Below are 21136 nucleotides of genomic sequence, written 5' to 3'. Positions count from 1 at the left end.
TTGTTCCCGGCACTTGAGAATAGGCCCACTCTATCTCTCTCCAAGGGATGTCGTATAAGGCGACTAAGGGACAGGCTTAAAAACTTGGGATTTCTACAAAGGATTCTGTCTCTATTTAAATCTCAATTCCATCATTAATCCATACAGCTGAATTATCTTAATAGCTGCCTTTTTTGTGTTATTCAAAATAAATGAAATGTAAACACTACTTCGCTATTAGTTTCAACTCACTGATGGCATTTTAAATCTGAGACTGATGGTGATATCACCATTATTCACCATATATTGACTGTACATTACCGCTATTATAGCCCAATATGAAAGCACGCTTCAATACTTGCGTTAGCGCTTTAAACAGGATCGTGATAATATTGATCAAAATAGGTCCCAAAGAGATCGGCAACATAAAGACTGTCACTTGGTTTTCTATTGCGTATGGTTTCATTCATTCATTTTTCTACACTTCTCATTGGTTGACCGAGTAAACAATCTGTGGCGAAAGCCGAAATACACCAATAGAAATTCTATTTCATTACTCAACTTGAATCGCTATTGGTCCAGATTATGTCAATTTCTTGACAACCTACTAATGGTATCTACAGATGCAATAGATTTTGCTGTTTTTCTTAATTTTTACAAAAACTAAGAAATTAATATCTTTTTATGTTCTTATTAGATAAAATATTATTCCTGGGGTGATGGAGTCACCGCCTTCGTTTTCAACACATTCTGAGGCGCCTCCCTTAAGTGAAGATAGTGGTTTACTGATTACAAGTGGTTCTTTTTCCAGTGATTCTGCAAGTGGATGGCATCACGTCGCGTCTGAAGTAAGTAATTCTATGATATCAGGTACATATTATGTACATCAAATGACGATACATTTTTACATCTTTAGGTATTGTATACTTTAAAACATTTACCATGAAAATATGTTTTGATAAACCTTACATATTGTATTTGGACATAGTGTTATTTTTTCTAACTGTGTGTTCATTAATTGCTATGATTTGTATCATCTAGGTAAGTGATTTTTCTTATTTAATATATTCTTTACATTAATTCACCGATTTCATCCCTTTATCTTGTTTTAAAATAAATTTCATTACATTTTAAGTTCAAAGATTTATTATTAATTTTGTTTGTTCAGATTATCCTCTTTGTAGAATTGTTTCACGTATTCAGTTGCAAGCGACACTACTTCAATGAAAAGGAATGACTTGGTTTGGTTTATATAAGAATAAATTATATGAAAAAAATCCACAAAATATAAAAAAAAATACTTACACATTTAAGGCTTTTTGATTATCTGTCTGGCCAAGAATTACGTATTCTAAGTGTTATTCCAGGTTATATTCCTACAAGGGTACTAAATTTAATCAAAATTGGGCGAGTACATTTTGCGTGAAAGAGTGACAAATACACATCCTGACAAACTTTCGCAATTATAATATTAGTATGCTTAGGCTACCTAGGTAAATTGGTAGTTTATAATCTACATTATTATGAGATACACTTGTGGTTATTGATATTTCTCTTGAAAGAAAATAAGTGTTTTTTTTAAACCACAATTTATTTTGTATGACAAGTAAAAAATGATTGAAATTGTGTTATCCCAAACTAAGTCATCAATTTTGTCAACCATTGTTTTGCTTTACATGCATAGACATACTTCTATGTCACATTTGCTTGCTTGTCTGTTTAACACAAAAGCCTACATGCAAATTGATTTCTTTTTACTTTTGTTTGCTACATCTAAGAATATCAGCTTTGCAAAATTTTTTGGTTATATTTTGTTCCATTTTATATTAGTTTTCATTATTTATGTTAATGATATAGTTAAATACTATATATTTGTTATAGTGTTAAATCCTACTGCTAGCATTTTATTTAATTAGAATTTATTGCATAAAAAATGTGCAAAAGGCAGACTTAATGTACCAGTACCAGTGAATCTTTGTTTGCATTGTTTTGATTGATAACCAATGTTCGTATTGTGAGGAAACTGCACATGCAGGTCAACTGGTTGCTGGTGTTAAATGGAAGTTACTTTGTGTTTATTCCTACCAGACTTACCTGAGCTAGGATCATGGTCATAGAAGCATTTTAGACCTTTTGGTTGCATGTTTGTAAAACTAATAATTAATAAGGTAGAATTGATAAGTTATAAAGACTCTACGTACATGTTATGTTTAAAAAACATTTGCATTCATATACATTTTATTTTTGCTTGAAATAAGTATGATTGTACTTATTATTTGCTTTCTGCTGTGACTTCCTTTTTTTTGTGTATCTTATTTTATGAAGTTTCCATAAAGCTTCTTATAATTCTTATAGAAAATCATTGTGATAATGCCTATGCTTTTGGAATTTCAACCTCTACTAACCTATGATAAAGATAACATTTCAAAATACACTTAAATGTTGAAGAAAAATATGTAGGAACAAGTATCAAACTAGTTATCTTAGTTTGAGTAACATATTTGTAACTAGAATGATAAATGCAAAAATTGGCGAATTTTTGTAACATGACTTTATGTGCATAAAGTGCATTGGGAATGCTTTCGAAAATTTGCTAAATACTCGTACCTATTCAAACTTTTTGAATGATAAATCATGAAAACTAAATTATGTTTAAAACGCACGAATATACAAGCTTGTACATAACTGTGATACTCTTTAAACTGAACACATAATGTATCAAAATTGAAGTTGTATGTTACGTGTACTCTTTACTACCGTATGTTGCTATTGTTTATTAAACATGAAATCCTAAATACAGGATACACCTCTCTGCGATTATTGTCTAAATTTAATTGCTGCTAATCCTTTAAATGACGCTTTTAAGCGAAATACTACTAGTTTCTTTTGCTGTTGCTCCTTATAACAAAATAAAAAATTATTCAAAGAAAATTTAAACATAATAAAGATAGAACTGCTAGGTAACTTATAATTTGTAGTATTTTATAAATTTTTATTGTGCAGTTGCAGGAAAGTGATTTCGATGAGAGGTCCTTGTCACTTTGTGAATCAACTGAAACCTCAGAGCGTATGTGCGGTGATTTCTTTTTTAACACCGTCAAGAAAGGCCCAGGAAAAGTTATTCTTACTACAATAGACCCACCACCAGAATTTCAAGTATGTTTCACAAAGAATTGGTTATTGATTATACTTTTTGTCATGTCTAAGGAAGGAAAATTATTATATTTTTTCTTTTTCAGGATAACCTTGTCCCTGTTGACGTAGACAAATTAACGGCTGTGTATGTGCCTCCATCTATCGTTTATACCAATGAACCGACTGATAAAACGAAATCTTCACACTTAGATATACCGCTACCAACAAGGCATGCGTCGCCATTTTGTCCGAGGAAGCTCAAACCGGAGTCATTGTACGATAGGCGTCAATGCTTAAATCATAGATTTACGAGTCCACGACTTTTGCATCTAAGCCCTTGTCGTGCTAATAGACCTTCTTCGAGAAATTCACTGTCGTCTCGTTTGTCCAGTAGTCATAATAGTCTTGTGACTCAATTCCAGGCAGACGACTCTAGTTTCATTACCCAAGCCATATCACATGATACGTTATCAGCAAAGACGTCCGACATTACAGATATGTACAATGTCCCTTTCGATAGCGATATTTACGCGGTCCCCATTGACATGGTGCGACCTAGTCATAGTAACGTGAGAAGCAAAGGGAAAAAGCTGCCAAGGAATAACAAAAAGCGGGGAAAGAGCACGCCACAAAATATAGGAATGAATCACATGGCTGTCGATAGAAGTCACAAGCCGAAGGACATGCCCCGGCATAAAGATGTCAAAACCAAACGACATAGCTTGCCGAGCTCGTCTTGTAAAAAAAGTGCCACGGATTCCGATACAGACTCGTTACATTTAACTTTACGAGAAATGAGGAAATATTTGCATACGCTTTATTCTAGTTCAAGTGATTCAGAATGTAGGAATACCATCAATAAAAAGAAAATTCCTATCATCTCCAATGTCGGAATACATAAGCAAAATAAAGATACCGGTACGGCTATATATTTAAAAGAAAGCAACGAATTATCCAAAACCGCCGAAACAAATAACAATCACAAGAAATCGAATAAAAATTCGTTCGGTATGAATGTTAAAAATAAGAAGCACAAAGAGAATGCGCCTAAAGAAGTTATAGAAGTAGACAAAAGTGATAAATCAGCGAAGAAGCAGAAACCTAAAATGTCACCGGTTAGAATTTTGTCCATAAATTTGCGGCAGAGTTTCTGTAATTTGTTTCGCTGGCACAACGTGTTCCGCCGGTCGCATCTGGCCGAGGGCGGAGCGGAGATTGAGAGAGTGAATGGTAGCAAGGAAAATTCTCCGCCGGCCGCGGTGAGGCGTGCGTTGCCACCCCTCCCGCCGCCCTCGCAGTCCCCACAAACGTCTCGCCGACACGTTGATGAAGATCCCGTTATGGATTTTGCAACTTCCATTCAGAAAGTCAAAGATGTACGTTTTTCTTATTATTATCAAAACATATTTAGAAAACAGTCTCTTTTGACGCATTTTCCCATATTATACATATTGATATATTAGCTGAACTGAGCTGAGGAGTTCCCTCTCAGTGTAGGATAGAAGAATAATAATAAATAAACAAGAAGAATTGTCTTAATTATGAATTTTTAGATTATGTCTTTATCTATACTACTGACCTTTTAGAATCAGTCACCGGTTATCACTTGATACGCCAACTCGATATTGTGAACAAACTTAAAATCGACATACCAATGAATGTTAAAATACTATACAAATATAGCAAAAGCTATGTTATAAGTAATTATATGTATTGACACTTTGTTTCAGTATGGATGGTACTGGGGTCCCATTTCAGTAGAGGCTGCTGAGAAAATTCTATCGAATGAGCCAGATGGATCGTTCATAGTGCGGGATAGTAATGATGACCATTATATTTTTACATTGACCTTCAAACTAAATGGTCTTAGGCACGTTAGGATAGAACATGATCAGGGTAAGAAAATTATTGTCTACTATGATATATAAATTCTATTTGCATACATATTGACAAACATATTTGAAAGTTAGTCTTACTCTAACATAGCTTCTATGTATCATCAGTTTGGTAAATAACTACTAGAAATAAATGCGTGCACTACAAAAACAATAATAGTTTTACTTTTATTTACAGGTAACTTCTGCTTCGGGGGCTGTACAATGTTCAAAGCGCAGACTATAGTAGAGTTCATCGAGAATGCGGTGGAAACTTCTCGAAGCGGTCGATACCTATTCTTTCTGAATCTTAGGCCCGTGTTGGGGCCAGTCCGGGTGCAACTGCTATATCCCGTCTCAAGGTTCAAGAGAGTTCAGAGCTTACAGCATATGTGCAGGTAAGCACGTAATTTTTATCACTCTTTGTATTTTTCTATTTGTCTTCTCTGTTGCACACCTTTGAGATATTTGCTTTTCTGGTCTTCAGCATCCTTAATTTCAATTCCATTTGGCTTGTCACAGGTCTATTATAAAACTAAGTGAAAAATATCTCATCATGATATACTTCAAATACTAGATTTCACCCGCGGCTCCGACCGCGTAAAATGTTCTCTATGTTATTCTCCCTACTCCATAAAATTTTGCATACTTATACTATATTATTTATATTATTGGTTTAGTGGTATAGACCTGAAAGACTGACTATCTACCGACAAGCAGCGTGAATAAAAATGTCCTGTTTATAAAATTTGTCGTCTTTGGAGATTTTGTTTATTGGAACATGAAGAGAGAAAGTATTAATGTTTATTTATTTCAGATTTGTGATATTGAAGTACGTTCGCCGTGATCTTATCAGCAATTTACCTCTGCCGCGTCGCCTCGTCGACTATTTAAACGCAACACATTACTATTCGGAGCTTCTCGCCGATATTTAGAATGGTATCACATATTTTCTATGCTAACACATGTAATTGATTGTACACATATTCGATTTCCAAAAATAGTCTTTGCCTCAAGAACATTTACTGCTTATTTTATTGTGACACGAGAAAATTAATCATATCTGTTATGCACTAAATCTTAGAATACAGAACAAAAGCTGAACGAGTGTTCGATTATGTTTCTATACATCATACCGTGTCTTAAAAAAGTCGCAAACTCTGCATTAAAGTAGGAAGATACATTTTGAAATTATCCAAATGGGATTCATATTATACGCACATATACAGATAGTATTTTTATATAAACAAAACCATTACACACGTTGATATCCAATAATGCTCGAGTAGATTTTTTGCGTGACTGTTCTTTCTGATGTTTTGTATTCTAAGTCCATGGGTGCTTTTCCATCAGAGATGTGTTACGCAGCTTAACTGCCAAAATGTGTAAGCTAAGAAATACGCGACAGTTTCTTCCAATGCTAAGCTGTGTGTCTGTATATAATTGCTATGAAAACATACCGCTATCGGTGTGACTAGACCTACGTATATGGCCAACTTATTGTGATCTGTAAATATGAAACGCATTTCCTTATTAAGTAAATCTCTAATTGAAAAACACCCTGATAATTGTTATGAATTAGGGAACTAAAAAACAACTGGTAAAACTACATTTCTTCCAATGTGGTTTGTTTGTCTTGTTTACACGTGAGTTGTCCGATTTCTAAGACTAATTGCAACCTAAGCAATCCTAGCAAGTACAACATATTTACCTTAAGTCTAAGGGGCCATAAATAAGACAAACGCCGTTTCGACACCTTAATTTGTGATCTATTTGTTCGGTATATTTTTATTAAAGGTAATTTAGGGAATCTATTTATTTTGTGGTTGTGTGGTTAGTATGTTAATTAAGATTTTATACTTATTTAAATCTTGCAATGTAATATATAATTCTTATACGTAGTTAACATGAAAGGAAAATTCGATTTATTAAAAAAAATGTTTAAGGAATTTGGCAAGAAACGATATAGCTTTTTGTAGGTAATAACTACCAATGGTGTAGAAATAAAGTTATTGGTGTTATGTACGAGTTTGATTCCCGGTGAGAGCAAAGGAAATCGTGAGCGTTATAGTAGGGTGCGGCTTATATTCTCATATCTTGATTTGGAATGTATAAATTTATTAACTTCCTAGGGAATTTATTTATTTATAAAAGAGAAATGAATTCTATCATTTTACGTCCACATTTTCGCAAATTGATAAACTTACGGAATTGAGGCATAATCTGCCTTATTTAAAAAAGCGTAAAATTAAAAGCGCTTCTGTTAAAATTGGTAGAACTAATTAGAATCTTACGAATGGATATATATTACAAAGAGTAAAAGTCCACCAAGGTCGCAAATTAATACATTTTGGGTAATGTGGACGTAAGATTAAAAATACAATTCATCCGTCAATTAGAACTTACAAAAGTTTCGTTAGATTCTAAATAAGGGTTATCATTATATTAACATCATCCAAATATGTTACCGGAAAATATTCCACTACCATATATTGTGATGATGTTTTTCAAAGAAACCTTTTATTTTAGTTTAACTATTTACTTTAAATAATATAATGATTTATTATTTACGTTAATAATAGTGTATCTTAATTGAAATGTAACATGTTTGTAATAAACTTTTCGTTAATTTTACCAAAGATTTTATTAACTAATTTGTATTGTAAGAATTAATTAATAATTTTGTATTAGTTGGTGATAAGCAATATCCTCATGCATATTTTGGTCTTATGATATGAGTAATTAAACATTTTAAAGATATAATTATTTTTCTAGTTTATATTTGCGTAGACGTATTATGTAGGTACCTATAATATTTCAAAACTTAATACACATAATAAAATATACATATCACCAATTTATTTTGCCATGCCTATGTTGTTAATTTTTGCATTACATTAAAAACAAGGTGGCTTTCTCATCACCAACAAAATTTTGAAAATATGATAGTACATAATACACTGAGATGTAAAGTTATGAATAATTTTAATCTTGACTTTTCAGTCTATCAGTTTTGCTGTGTCTGATAGCTTCATTACTTAAGGACGAAAAAAATATATTTGTGACTTTGCATCTGCTTTCGTTCAAAAATTTGACTAGTATATAAAAGTTGATGTTTAAAAAGCCACCTTGAACTTACATATATTAATTGTTTAATTTGTAAATATTTTTTATTGATGCTAACAAGATGAAAAGACCATGTAAAATTAAGCACATCGCTTATGTATGTAATAGTTTACAGTTTAACTAGACTTGCTTAACTTATAAAAATGTAATCGACAATAAAATGACACTGTATTTTTTTTTAGACACTATGCATACACAAATTTATTATAAATACTTGATTGATCTTGTTTATATAATTAAAATTTAATTTATTAAAACACTTGATCTAGTTTATAACACAAGCAAATTTGTGAACCAGTATACACTTTATGAGTTTCAAACTTCAATAATTTGGGTTTTGTAATATGATTCCTCTACTCGCAACGTACAATGCTTAAATACTCGATAATAAGTATTAACATCGAATAATTGAAATGAACTTTTTAACGGCTGTTATTTTACCGGACATTATTTACTAATGTGACGTTCTATTTCGATGATAAATGATAATAAACAACAGTGATATACACATATGGCTGTCTACATGTAAGAAATACGAGGAACATATTTTCTGAAAATATTGCTGAATTAATGAAATATATTTATTCATAGACCGTTGATTGCAGTTTTCAATAATAAACGTAAGCTTCACTTCAATTCAAACACATTTCAAAATAATCATGTCTGTAAAAATTGATGAAAAAAGTTATTTATCTGGTTATTTGGAACTACGAAAATCAGAATAATATACTTTTATGGTATTCAGATTTTTATAGTATTAAGTATATTACTCTGAATGAGAACCTTATGAAACCCTAAATTGATGATGGCCAATATCAGTTTCAGATCGATTAAAGAGCTTGATTCCAAGCCTTTGCGACCCTTGGAACACAAAAGTTGACCTACGTGTTCCACATAAATCAGAATAATATACTTGATACCATACAAATCTGAATACTATAAAAGTATATTATTTTGATTTATGTTGAACACAACTTTGATGTTCCAAGGATCACAAAGGCTTGGAATAATCGATTTAAAACTGATATTGGCCATCAACAATTAAGGTTTTCATTTACACGAGTATAACTTATTATCTTTTAAATTCGTCACATATTTGTAACAGTGGACTAGATGTGCCTGTCGTGTTTATGCTATAAGTCATATCATTTTCAAGGCAAATATTACTACATAAGTGCAAATTATATTTTAATAATTGTTGAAGTAATTTGTATTTAAAAATCGACTGTAAAGGATGTTACAAATCATAAGTGACCACTACGAAATAATCGCATTTATGTATAATGGAAACAGTAAACCTGTAAATTCAGAATGAAATGTGACCGACTTATCCGCCAACACACAGTCAAAACCACTAATCATTATGCCAATAATTTAGCAGAGACATAGCCATAAATGGTTTGGTTTCCGCTGAAGATATTTGCAAATTTGATGCGAGTGAACCCCGGGTAAAAGTCAGTTGTAGTATTAGGTACGTTTAGATAGTTATAACAGGTGTCGTTTTTATAATTGACTTGCCTAGGTGTTACCTATTTTGTAGCTAATGAACGTGCATATATAACCACAGAGGATAATTTATAACTAGGTCTAGAATATTGTGTATTGTGTATTTTTACAAGATACTTTTTACAGGCATATCAACGTTTCAGTTAATGATAATTTACATCCTAATTTGCAGGAATTGATTTTGTTTTAACATTAATTTAAAGCAAGAGGTACCCTCTTTGCAAAGTCATTAAAACACTATATACGCACATGAGTACAAATAGAATTCTTGCCAATATAGCATAATAGACTATAAAATATGAATGTAGCTAATTAGGGTCGTGAACCAATCAAGCTTTTGTACATCTTCAATAATAAGGTGATGCTATAGTGTTGCTTAGCTCCTCTCTACGTATTAATATTATACCTAGCATAGCCTATTTTCGTCAGCCTATTCCACTGTTGGTCATGCAAAAGTTGCCTAAATTGAGATATAAAAAAATGTCCCAACGACATATTAGTTGTGTAAAAGATAATACAAATCATATCCACATCAATTCTCAATTATTTTCTATTGAGGGAGCCATATATAATATGGCAATCATATTACAACAAATAACTCAATCTATCGCCTGAAAAAATGATGGAATCGCAGCCGAATCCACGAATTAGTCCTATACCGAATAAATGCTCAGGCTCCCCATCTAAATGAGGTGATGTGGATGAAAAGATCAACAGTGTAGACGGTAATGAAAACATCATATGCTTTGTCAATTCTTAAATATTATTAATTTAAATGAAAATGATGAAATTCCAGAGTATTCATACATTTACCACTATACCTAGGTAGGTTTGTATTTAATCGTAACGTAAATATAGCATATTGTGATTTATATTTTTAAATACCAATCAGTGGGCTGTGGCTGTATCGAATAAGCATTTTTAAATATATAACCAATATTTACGGATTATTATCGAGTCGTTGTATATACAGCTAAATACATATTATATTCGTACTTGTATAGTTAAATAGATATAACACAAATACCCATTTCAGGAAAAAAAGTTGTCCTTTGATATATTGTATACATACAGCATGGAAGTAGTAAGTACTAGGACAACATGAATGGGCACTGCTGCTAAAATGGCCCTAGTGAAATAAGTACGTCATCTACGGGTGACTATATCTATGTGGACATAACTAGGAATTTATATTGGTTTTACCGATAGTTCAGGTTCAGTGTTTGGTAGAAAATAAATATTAGGTATGTATGCAAAATACTTGTAAAAGTTTTTTTTTGGCTTGCGCATTATCCTCTTTAGTCTCCATAGTATTCATCCACAAAACAAAGTGATCGCCTCGGATTTCGGCTAATGGATGCCACCAACCCTCCTGCACCCAGTCTATGTCATGTCTTCTGCTGACCTTATTGATTATTACACTTAGTATCACCCCTATGACTGCCCCGATCATATTCCACGCAGGTAATGTACAGAATTTCGAAACGAAACGTTGCTTATTCCTTAAATAAAAAAAATAATATTCACAAATTATTTTTTGTGAATATTAGAGCTTAGAAATATACCTAAGTGTTATATTTTCCTGGAGCGACAGTTTACATATGTGTGTTAACCAGATCGATGCAGCAGTAATTTAGGAAGCGAAATGTCTAACATTTTGTGTGTCATCCTAAACATTAATAATAAAATGTAAGGCGATGTTTATGCTAAAGTATGGAGATAACTTCATCAGACTGAAACTACCCATGAGAATATTTCTGGCTCCGTGTTAATTGTAAAGAATTCGATAGGGGTACGTATTGCGTTATCTATAAAACGGCTTTACTAAAAATCTTCAAAAATACAATGTTACTCGAAAAATCGTTGTTTAGTCTCGTCAAAATAAAATACACCCAAGTGAGAAATAACCCAATAGACAAATTACCAATCTAAAAATGACTTAACGTCAAAACGACCAAAGGGATAAATATTTAAGGTGCAATAAACATTTAAATTAATTTTCCTAAATGTATCAATTTTGCCACATGGTCTCGACGCACGTATTTCCTTTCAATAATTTTTCTATTCCATCTCGGCATATTTTTTCATATTAATATTACATACGTTCATATACGTTATTCCAATTAAAATTAAAAAAAAATTTAAAGTATAATACCCCTTTCAAAATGTTAAGCATTTTCATTGTAATAACGTGTATTAAAGCTTTAAGCATAGATGTTCAGCTTGTCCTAAAGTAGATTTTTTTTATTTATATTGTGATATGTACTTATATATCACGCATAAAACTTTAACATTTAGTGAACATTTAGCTCATGGGTACCAGTAAAAATAGACAACTCTTGCGCTTTATAGTATAGATAGAGAATAATATATACTTAATTATTTAAATACAACGTTACATGCGTCAGAGTTCAAATGAAAATGTAACTTATATGTTCCACTGTTTTAGAGTTTGAAGATTTATATCTAATACCATAGTTTTGTAAACAATATTTGTAAGCAATGTAATTATGTAAGACAAGATCTAAAAAATCTATTTGGTCTTGAAAGATCGATAGAAAATAATTAAGTAGCTGATTCTTACTTATAAGAAATTTGCTGACTAACGGCGCAGCGCTGGGAACCCTGTTATTAATTTCACAAAACAATATCGTAGAGGCTTCGTTTTCCCTCTTAAGAATGAAGTCATGATACCGAATACGTTATTATGTCTTCTTACAATACATATTTGACACTGATGCATGTACACAGGGTACAGAGTTTAATAAAATGATGCGTTTAGATTCTTCATTACAGTCCAGTGCTTTGAATTAATCAACCCCGGATCATTATTAATTTCAATACAATTTAACAAAAAAAAATAAGGAACGTTTTGGATCGACCAAGATCCTAGCACATACCTACGTTAAACAATCATCCACGTTGTGATAAAGTATTGTACACTTCAACTTCTTTTTTATCTTGAGCTCCGTTGTGAAGCAGTTTTGAGTAAGATTTTTCTAAATTGTTTAGCCAATTCTTCTTATTTAATTCCTGTCGCTTGTCAAAACAAGATATCTCGCCCTGGACACTGGTGAGAAATTATTTGGTTTATCAACTGTCAATTATCCAATTCTACAAACATTACGGATAATTCTTAGTAAATAAAGAATATTTAATGTTCTTAAACTTTTGTACGAAATTGTTAAAAGTATAAACATAAAGTAAAACTTAATACGTTGGTTGTAAGAAATATAATCTCTTATATGTAAATACTTATTTGAATTAACAGTATGTTTAAAAAACTAGTTAAACTAACTCGGGGTAGTTGTAGTTTTCTGTAATTTTTATCTACTCGATTAACATTACTGCGTTAAATCGCGCAACGACTGAATAGTGTTGTATAAAATAGACTTTGTGTCTTAAGATCCGAATGTCATCAAGTCATTTTTTAGGAAAAAGCATATGTTATCATTCATACCTGTATCGGCGTCGGTATTTTCTTATTTCGTTATATTGACTAATATTTATATACTCACGATTTTATAAATATCCGTTTCTGCATTGACGATTTTCAGTATAGTCAAATCATCAATCCACGAATTATAATTAAATAATATTAATAACATATAAATTATATATATTCACTTCTTTAACCCTTGTGGGGTAGACAGAGCCAACAGTCATCAAAAGACTGAAAGGCTACGTTCAGTTGTTTGGGTTAATGATAGACTTGAGATTGAGTGACAGATTGCGAGCCCATCGCCTAAACGAAGAATCTCAAGTACTACCTATATAAGCCTATCCCTTAGTCGCCTTTTACGACATCCATGGGAAGGTAATGGAGTGATCCTATTCTTTCTTCTATTGGTGCCGGGAACCGCACAGCACTAATGAGTGCGATAATTTGAATTCATCGTAATCCCATCACCAGATCTTATTTTCAAGTGGCTCGAGTTGTCCAAATTCATCATTATTATTTTACAAAACTGAGTAGAAATGGTAAATTTAAATCAATATAATTATCGCAGTAACTAGGTACATTTAACAACTATTCATAAGAATAAAACCAACGAAATGCTTGTTACTGTATCAAAACAATACCTTCTTGAATCATACAATCCATTCTATTTGACAGAACTACAAGAATATTTATGAAATAGTTGTATTCGTTTACACCGTTAAATTGTGTAATGTAATCTTTAAATTATAAGAGGTAAATTTACTGCACTGTTTTTTTATGACCCTTAGTATACGTATATACCTAATTATTGTATTAACAAGATTCTTTGTTAAATGATAGTTTCCAAAGCACACATTAGTTTTGAATAACGATAAGCTTTGTAGTTTTAATAATATAAGGATTAATTTACTAACGTTGAAGCAACTATTTGTTGAATAAGATTGATAAAATTGATATATTACGGTTAATTAAGGCATGCAATGCACTTTTGTGTAACATTAAACTTGTAAGTTAGTTCATTTTGTTTATAAAAAGGAAGCCGGAATAAATAGATTCCGATAAATATTATGTTTTATTTCAACTGCCTTTGCTCTGAGAAAAAGTAAGTTTTGACTAAATAATCCAATTACAATCTTTCTCGTGATTTTGAAGAAACTTGGATAAAAAAAGAAACAAACAAGTGAAGGAGTCAGTAAATACGATTTTTTTCTTCAGAGAAAGCTTTTAAATAAACATTACCGATACAATAACGAGTTTGAAAGCTTAGTTATTTTTACTCTATGTTTGTTTGAGAGCGAGATTGTTTTATGAAAATTTACATGATCTTACTAACCTTTTGCTGTATCTTTCTCCTATTCAGACAAAATAACCGGTACCTCCAGAAAAAGAAACTACTAAGGAGAACGCTTATGTTTTTAAATAAAAACACGTATATATTACCCCATTCGGGGTAGCCAGAACCAACAATCTTGAAAAGACTGAAAGATCACGTTTAGCTTGTATTATTAGATAAATTTTGTATTAGTGAAAACAAAACGTGCTCACCATGTTGCCCGCGGTACCTATTATGATAAACAATTATTACATTTGCTAATAAAATTAATTTAAATAGAGTAATCCTTACAAAACTAGCAAAGCAACAGCCAGTGTCACGAGCTGAATAGAAAATTGCAATAGTAGGTGTCGTTTGACTATCACAAGAAATTGGTGCTTTGAATTATTTATGAAAGTGGGTAACACGCCCACCAAGGCGACCAATGAAGTGGGTTCGCTTAGGGTTGTGGGACGCCCCGCGACCGCCACACCTAGGTCGCGACGCCGCCCCTTGTGACTTGGAAGTCCCCGCGCGGCTGAAACATATCGTGGTCACAGTGTTTGGTGACGGAGCGAACTGTTGAGCAGGTGAGTTCTTTATTTATTTTCGTAATCAATTAATTTTAAAAAACTTTATTTAGCTGGACCATTTTATTTATTTATTTACTAAACGTAAGAACTGATTTAATTAAATCCATAAGTTTGTAATACTTTTTCTAAAAGCGATAAGACATTATAACAACTAGGTCCTTATACGTCCATAACTCAAAATTTAAATTTAGAGATCAATCGTTTTTAACAAAAACATCACCCCCAAATTATATGTAAGTAGGTAAGTAAGGAGGTACCTACTACAAAACGTAACTAATGGCTATAACAGCTGATTGATTTAAGTATTTATGATTCTTTATTTGGCATTTATTACTTTATTTTCAAGCATCAAAGTCCCATAGATCTATACATATAATAAATTTGTAGAAGGGTCAATTCTGTAGGTACATTGAAAATATTGAAAAAATAAATAGCAGGGGGTGTTATTGGATTGATACCAAACCCAAATATGTAATTAATTTTTTTTTTGTCTGTCTGTATGTTCAGGCATCACGTGAAAACTAACGGTTCGATTTCGATGAAACTTGGTATAATTATACCTTATTATCCTGGGCATAAAATGGGATACCTTTTATCATAGAAAAAAAAATCTTAATTTTTCAGTTTTATCCATAGACGTTGTTCTGCAGAACCGCGAACACACGTTGCGTTACCCGCAGTGGATTTAGCGCCGTTCGCCAAAAATTTTCCATTTCAATTTAAGAGAATACAGTTTCCTATATAGCTTTGTGTTACGCCATGACAATCAAACATGACATGACTAGGAGTTGGTGGCGTAGATCTTACCGCGAGTTGTTTTTCACACGGGCAACTTTACGTAGCTCTTTCCCGTGTGAGCAGTGCAAGAAATCTTCACGTTCATATTCCGGACGAGCTCACTAACAATGTTGTGCATGCTGAAGCTCTCAATTAACTTTCTGTCGTATTGTCACGATCACTTTTTTGTTTTTGCAAACTTTTCGTCACTGTCAGTAATTTACTGCTACATTATGCTACTTATTAAGGTCGGAATTACTATGACAAAAATACTACAGAACGCGAGCTCAACAGCAATAGCTTAATAGAGGGATCTCCTTAATTATTATAGGCCTAGCCGTTATTGGGTCCAATAGATAATCATAAGATGTCATTGTGTCAAAATGGAGAAATAAACCATCCACGCGACGATCGACATCCGCGCGGACGGAGTCGCGGGCGAAAGCTAGTTACTACAATACCGTCCTTTTCACTATTTTATAAGGTTATACATAGGTAAGAATAATAAAGTATTTCATTAATCAATTAGTAATTAGTAGAGAAAAATATAACGACTTTATGGCTTTATTCCAAAGATATATTTTGTCCACATACCTACTCGTAAGTAATTAATGATTAAAAGATTTTGTAGATAAAATTGTATGCCTTGTACATTACTGTAAAACTACTTGTAAAGACTGACATTGATTTTGTAAAATAAAAGAATTTATAATCCTACACATGTCTAGAAGCTATGCAACATCCCTTGCGTAGACCTCTACGAACTTTGCTTTCGTAGTCTGCTACGAAGTGCGGCTTTTTAAAAATTTGTTTATTGATTCAGTCATTAAATAAGTACCTAACTGAACGGCTAAACATACGTACGTTCGTATGATTACTTCTTTATTCCTCGCAGGGTAGACAGAGCGAACAGTCTTGAACTAACTGAAAGGCCACGTTCAGTTATACATTAGCTTAATGAAGGATTAAATCACCTTTCAAAATAATATTTTTGATAATTGTCATGGAGTTCGTTGATACACAGGCCGACGTTATTTATCATATTACAATTCGGCAGTGCTAGTACAGGTCTTACCATGGTAAAAGTCATGGTAGCACAAAATTTGGCATCATGCCTATTATGATAATTTGAGAGTACCATATTTCGAGACTTGAATATCAGGAAGACCCAGGAAATGAGGTGCGGGGCAACTGGCTCCCTGCCATTGCTTATCGGCACAGAGGGTGTGGAGAGAGTTCACCTACCTCGGAAGTGTAGTGTCGGAAACTGGAGGGACCGAAGAGGACGTCACTTCGAGAATAGCCAAGGCAAGAGCAACCTTCGCACAGCTCCGTCCTGTATGGCAATCACGGAAACTGACTAGGAGAGTTAAGTTCAAAATATTCCGGTCCAATGTGAAAACCGTTTTGCTGTATGGGTGTGAGACGTGGAAGGTCACTAAAGACATCTCGCACCGTTTCCAAGTCGTCATTAACCGCTGTCTTTGCCGCATTCTCGGTGTTTACTGGCCTGAGAAAATCTCCAACGTAGACCTGTGGGAAAGCTGCGGTGAGACTCCGATTGACCAGCAGATCAAACGCCGCAAATGGAACTGGATCGGCCACACGCTCCGAAGGGACCCCGAACACATACCGAGGCAAGCCCTAGACTGGAATCCCCAAGGAAAGCGTAAACGTGGCCGCCCTAAACAGACCTGGCGGTAGGTGAAGAATCTAGGGAAGACTTGGAGCGAAATAAAACGCGAAGCTCAAGACCGAGCGGGATGGCGACGCACTGTGGATGCCCTCTGCCCCAGCTAGGGGACATAGTCTGATATGATGTTTTGTGAACAGCATAGAGAGAGCAGACAGAGACAACAGTCTCGAAAAGACCAGTATGCCACGTTCAGCTGTTTGACTTAGTGATAAGTTAAACAAAATTATTTATTCAAGAAGCTACTCATGTCACATGATCATGTCACAATATCTGTTTTTTTAAATTAATAATATAAAATAATTTCACAATTTAGTTTTATTTAGATACTTAATGTCATCAAGGTACCAAAGTTTTCAATTGTTCGTAGCAATTATTTTTTCTTCTCTTTGCCTCTCTATTTCTCCCCCTCATATTTACCACCCTGAACCTGAGTCTGCCTTCCGACATTATTCTTTCCAGTCTGACCAGCTCACGGCATCCGCTTTATTTCAGTTTTTCTCTTCACTTCTATCAAGCGGCAAGAAATAGCAAATACCAATTTATCTGCACATAGTTGCGAGTTTAATAGATAAGTATAAAAGTAATTAACAAGTATGGTGATAACAACTACGGTAGTATTAAATCTCTATAAAGAGTTAATAAATAAAAAATATTCATAAATATGTTACCCGATCATTTTTCTGAATACTCTTATTTGATTAAATTTATATAAGAACTTACGTTGCTAATATGATTGTTTCAAATTCCCAATATCTGTCTCTTCTTTGTGTGTTCCTGGTTGCACTTTCTGCCGTTTCGCTTTGCCTGCTCCGCTTGGCAAAATCTCAGTACTTACATCAAGTTTATTTATAACTAGCTGACCCGGCAAACGCTGTTTTGCCAATTATTTTTATATATTATTACGGAACCCTATTTTTTTCCAAAATAAAATATAGTCTATGTTACTCGTGGATAATGTAGCTTTCGAATGGTGAAAGAATTTTTGTAATCGGTCCAGTAGTTTTTGAGCCTATTCATTACAACCAAACAAACAAAGTTTTCCTCTTTATAATATTAGTGTAGATATGTCCTTTATTTAAAGTATTGATGTGTCATATTGAATATAAATAAATGTTTTTGTATCACTGATCGGGACTACAAATGTGTCCATGCTGACTCTGGCGGGCCTAAATGGAAGCAGACGAAGAAATCCCATTCGACATAGCTAAAAATACAAGAAAGTTATGTTGGAAAGCTGGCTCGAAGCAAAGTGGTGGAGTGAGTGAATACGTAAAGACGAGAGAGACTCCTATCTAACAAATCTGTAACACAGCAACCTGAATAAAACCATCTCAGATTGCTATAAAATACATCGCAAAATATGATTAACTCCACGAATTAGGTAAACACATACGTAGGTAGGTACTTACCTAAGAATACCCTTGAGCTGTGCCACTCGATTGGGCGCGTGGTTGTGTTGGTTCAAATGTCATATGCCAGTGGCTGCCCTATTGACAGTCACGCAACCCCGGGGGTGGTTTCGTAATAACACCGTTTAACAATTCAGTCAATATGTTTACTCGTACCCGACACGAGCCGTGGTTTCCCCGACACTGTAGACCCATCTGCATTTACACTTCATCACGTTTTGACTTTCTTCGTGATTTAAGTAGGTACATTTTATTTAACACAAACAAAGGCACTTCTGCTCTTCTTTATTTTTTCTTAAATTGTACAGAGATTGGTAAAGAAGAATTGAAAATAGTGAAGACCATCGTAAAAAATGAAAAACATACTTTTTTTTTTAAGAAAGCACAAAAAAGTTTTGGGATTTTCAATAAATAAATGAACATTATTATTAATCTAGATTAAAAATAAAATCATGCGGCAAATTGAAACAATCATCTGTTTTTCTTCGCTCGCTTTTCTTAGTTGCGCCTTCAGGGCCCGGACACGGTCAACCGATATTTCGGTCCACTTTGACTAGCTCTCATCATTCTCTGGTTTTAACAATAAACTGTTTATGCTTAGGAATAACAAAATTGTTGGGAGCATGACGTAGAAGAAAATTCGTTTTTTTCTCCTTAAGGGTGAGATGCGTAGCTTATTGAAGTTATAAGATCATAAGAATTTCACTAGAAACTTGTTTTCGCAGAGATTAAACTTCCAAGATAAACAGAAGCTCAATCCAAAACCAGCTAATACACTAATACATTATTTCGAATATCTACCTCTTATTCACGCTTGTGTTTGTCATAAGTGCTAATCATTTTGCTAAAAAATGCACAAATCGCGCAACCAAAATAACAAAATTTGTGTAACACAAATTGACTTTATTAATGCCATAATTAAAAGGTATGTCGAAACGGTTCGCTTGTAAATAGATAATTAGCGATTCGGCACCCTTTCCTCCGCAGTGGCACATAAGGTGTAATTGTAGCAACCTGCACGACACGACACAATTACGAAAACATGTCCACGGCACGCCTATGATTGTCGTTAATGATCGACACGAAAACATTTGTCAAGTAATTCTTGATGATTTTTATTTAGCATGTGATATTAAGAAAATATAAAAAAAATAAGAATCAATTACGTAAAGATGGTGTGGTTCCCGGCACCAATACAAAAAAGAATAGGACCACTCCATCTCTTTCCCATGGATGTCGTAAAAGGCGACTAAGGGATAGGCTTACAAATTTGGGATTCTTTTTTAGGCGATGGGCTAGCAACCTGTCACTATTTGGGTCTCAATTCTATCATTAAGCCATATAGCTGAACGTGGCCATTCAGTCCTTTCAAGACTGTTGGCTCTGTCTACCCCGCAAGGGATATAGACGTGAGCATATGTATGTATGTATGTAATTACGTAAAGACATGGTAGGTACTAGGTATTCTTCCTTTAGGTTCTTTTCTTACTTTTAAATAGTTAAAAGGAAGAAAAGCCCCTATTATGAACGAATTATAAAAGTAAAGGTTCAACTTATGTTCGAATATCCAAGGTCGAACCTTGTTGTACCAACTAGAAAAATATGTATTTATTATAAATACACTTAAAACGTATGATTTTGTTATGATAATCTGTTATTTATTACGAATAGTCAGAACAAGCATTAGTCCTGACAAAAAATTTAAAACTGCCTTATTCGTTCGTTATTTGTCCGAGTAACGTGCTTTCCTGATTGCTACTCGAATCACAAAGCCTTCATCGGCTTTGCAATAACTTAATTATTTCTTGCTAAAAGACTGCATTGAAATATTTCGTTCTCTTTAACGTGAAGCAGTTTGCCACTAATAGCTCTGTGTAGTAGGTAGTGTTCCTCCCCCAACCCGTGGGAACCAACACATCGGTTGCAGTGAATAACAAGAAAGGAATTGTACCTAAAGCGACACAGAAACGGTGAAATTATACCAATCTATCGCGACGTAATTGTAACTTATGACAGAGAAATTACTAACTGATTGCCGATTGATTCCATTGATAACATAAACATGTGCGCCCGATACTAGAATTGTGGACCTGTCTCGTTAAAAATAAGTAATGAGTTGGCAACGCTATAGAGACTTACGCGCTGCCTACTGCGCTACCGAGGCTTTTACGCTATAGAGTGTGACATTTGTAAATATTTTGGGGAACCTTCTTCAGATGTTCTTAGATTTACTGGAATCATAAAACGATGATTCTAGTAAGTATTTGAATAATGTTTTTTTTTATAA

The 21136-nt window shown here is 33.5% G+C and overlaps 1 protein-coding gene across 2 annotated transcripts; it reads left to right on the top strand.

The window, feature by feature from the left end:
• The first annotated feature begins 593 nt into the window (after positions 1–593).
• LOC106133989 (uncharacterized) lies at positions 594–14125 on the top strand. Of its 2 annotated transcripts, none has more exons than XM_013333918.2 (6): positions 594–827; positions 2983–3135; positions 3219–4490; positions 4845–5010; positions 5188–5386; positions 5806–14125. In XM_013333918.2, exons 1-6 carry the CDS (start codon positions 699–701, stop codon positions 5921–5923), a joined length of 2037 nt encoding a protein of 678 aa, XP_013189372.2. In that variant the 5' UTR covers positions 594–698; the 3' UTR covers positions 5924–14125. The 2 variants fall into 2 exon arrangements, with proteins under 2 accessions (XP_013189372.2, XP_060809475.1); XM_060953492.1 differs by lacking the exon at positions 594–827 and adding an exon at positions 887–1020.
• Positions 14126–21136: the final 7011 nt, after the last annotated feature.

This window comes from Amyelois transitella, chromosome Z (assembly GCF_032362555.1).
Source record: "Amyelois transitella isolate CPQ chromosome Z, ilAmyTran1.1, whole genome shotgun sequence".
NCBI lineage: Eukaryota > Metazoa > Arthropoda > Insecta > Lepidoptera > Pyralidae > Amyelois > Amyelois transitella.
The sequence above is the reverse complement of the archived record's forward strand: the minus strand, read 5'-3'. Positions and strand labels throughout refer to the sequence as shown.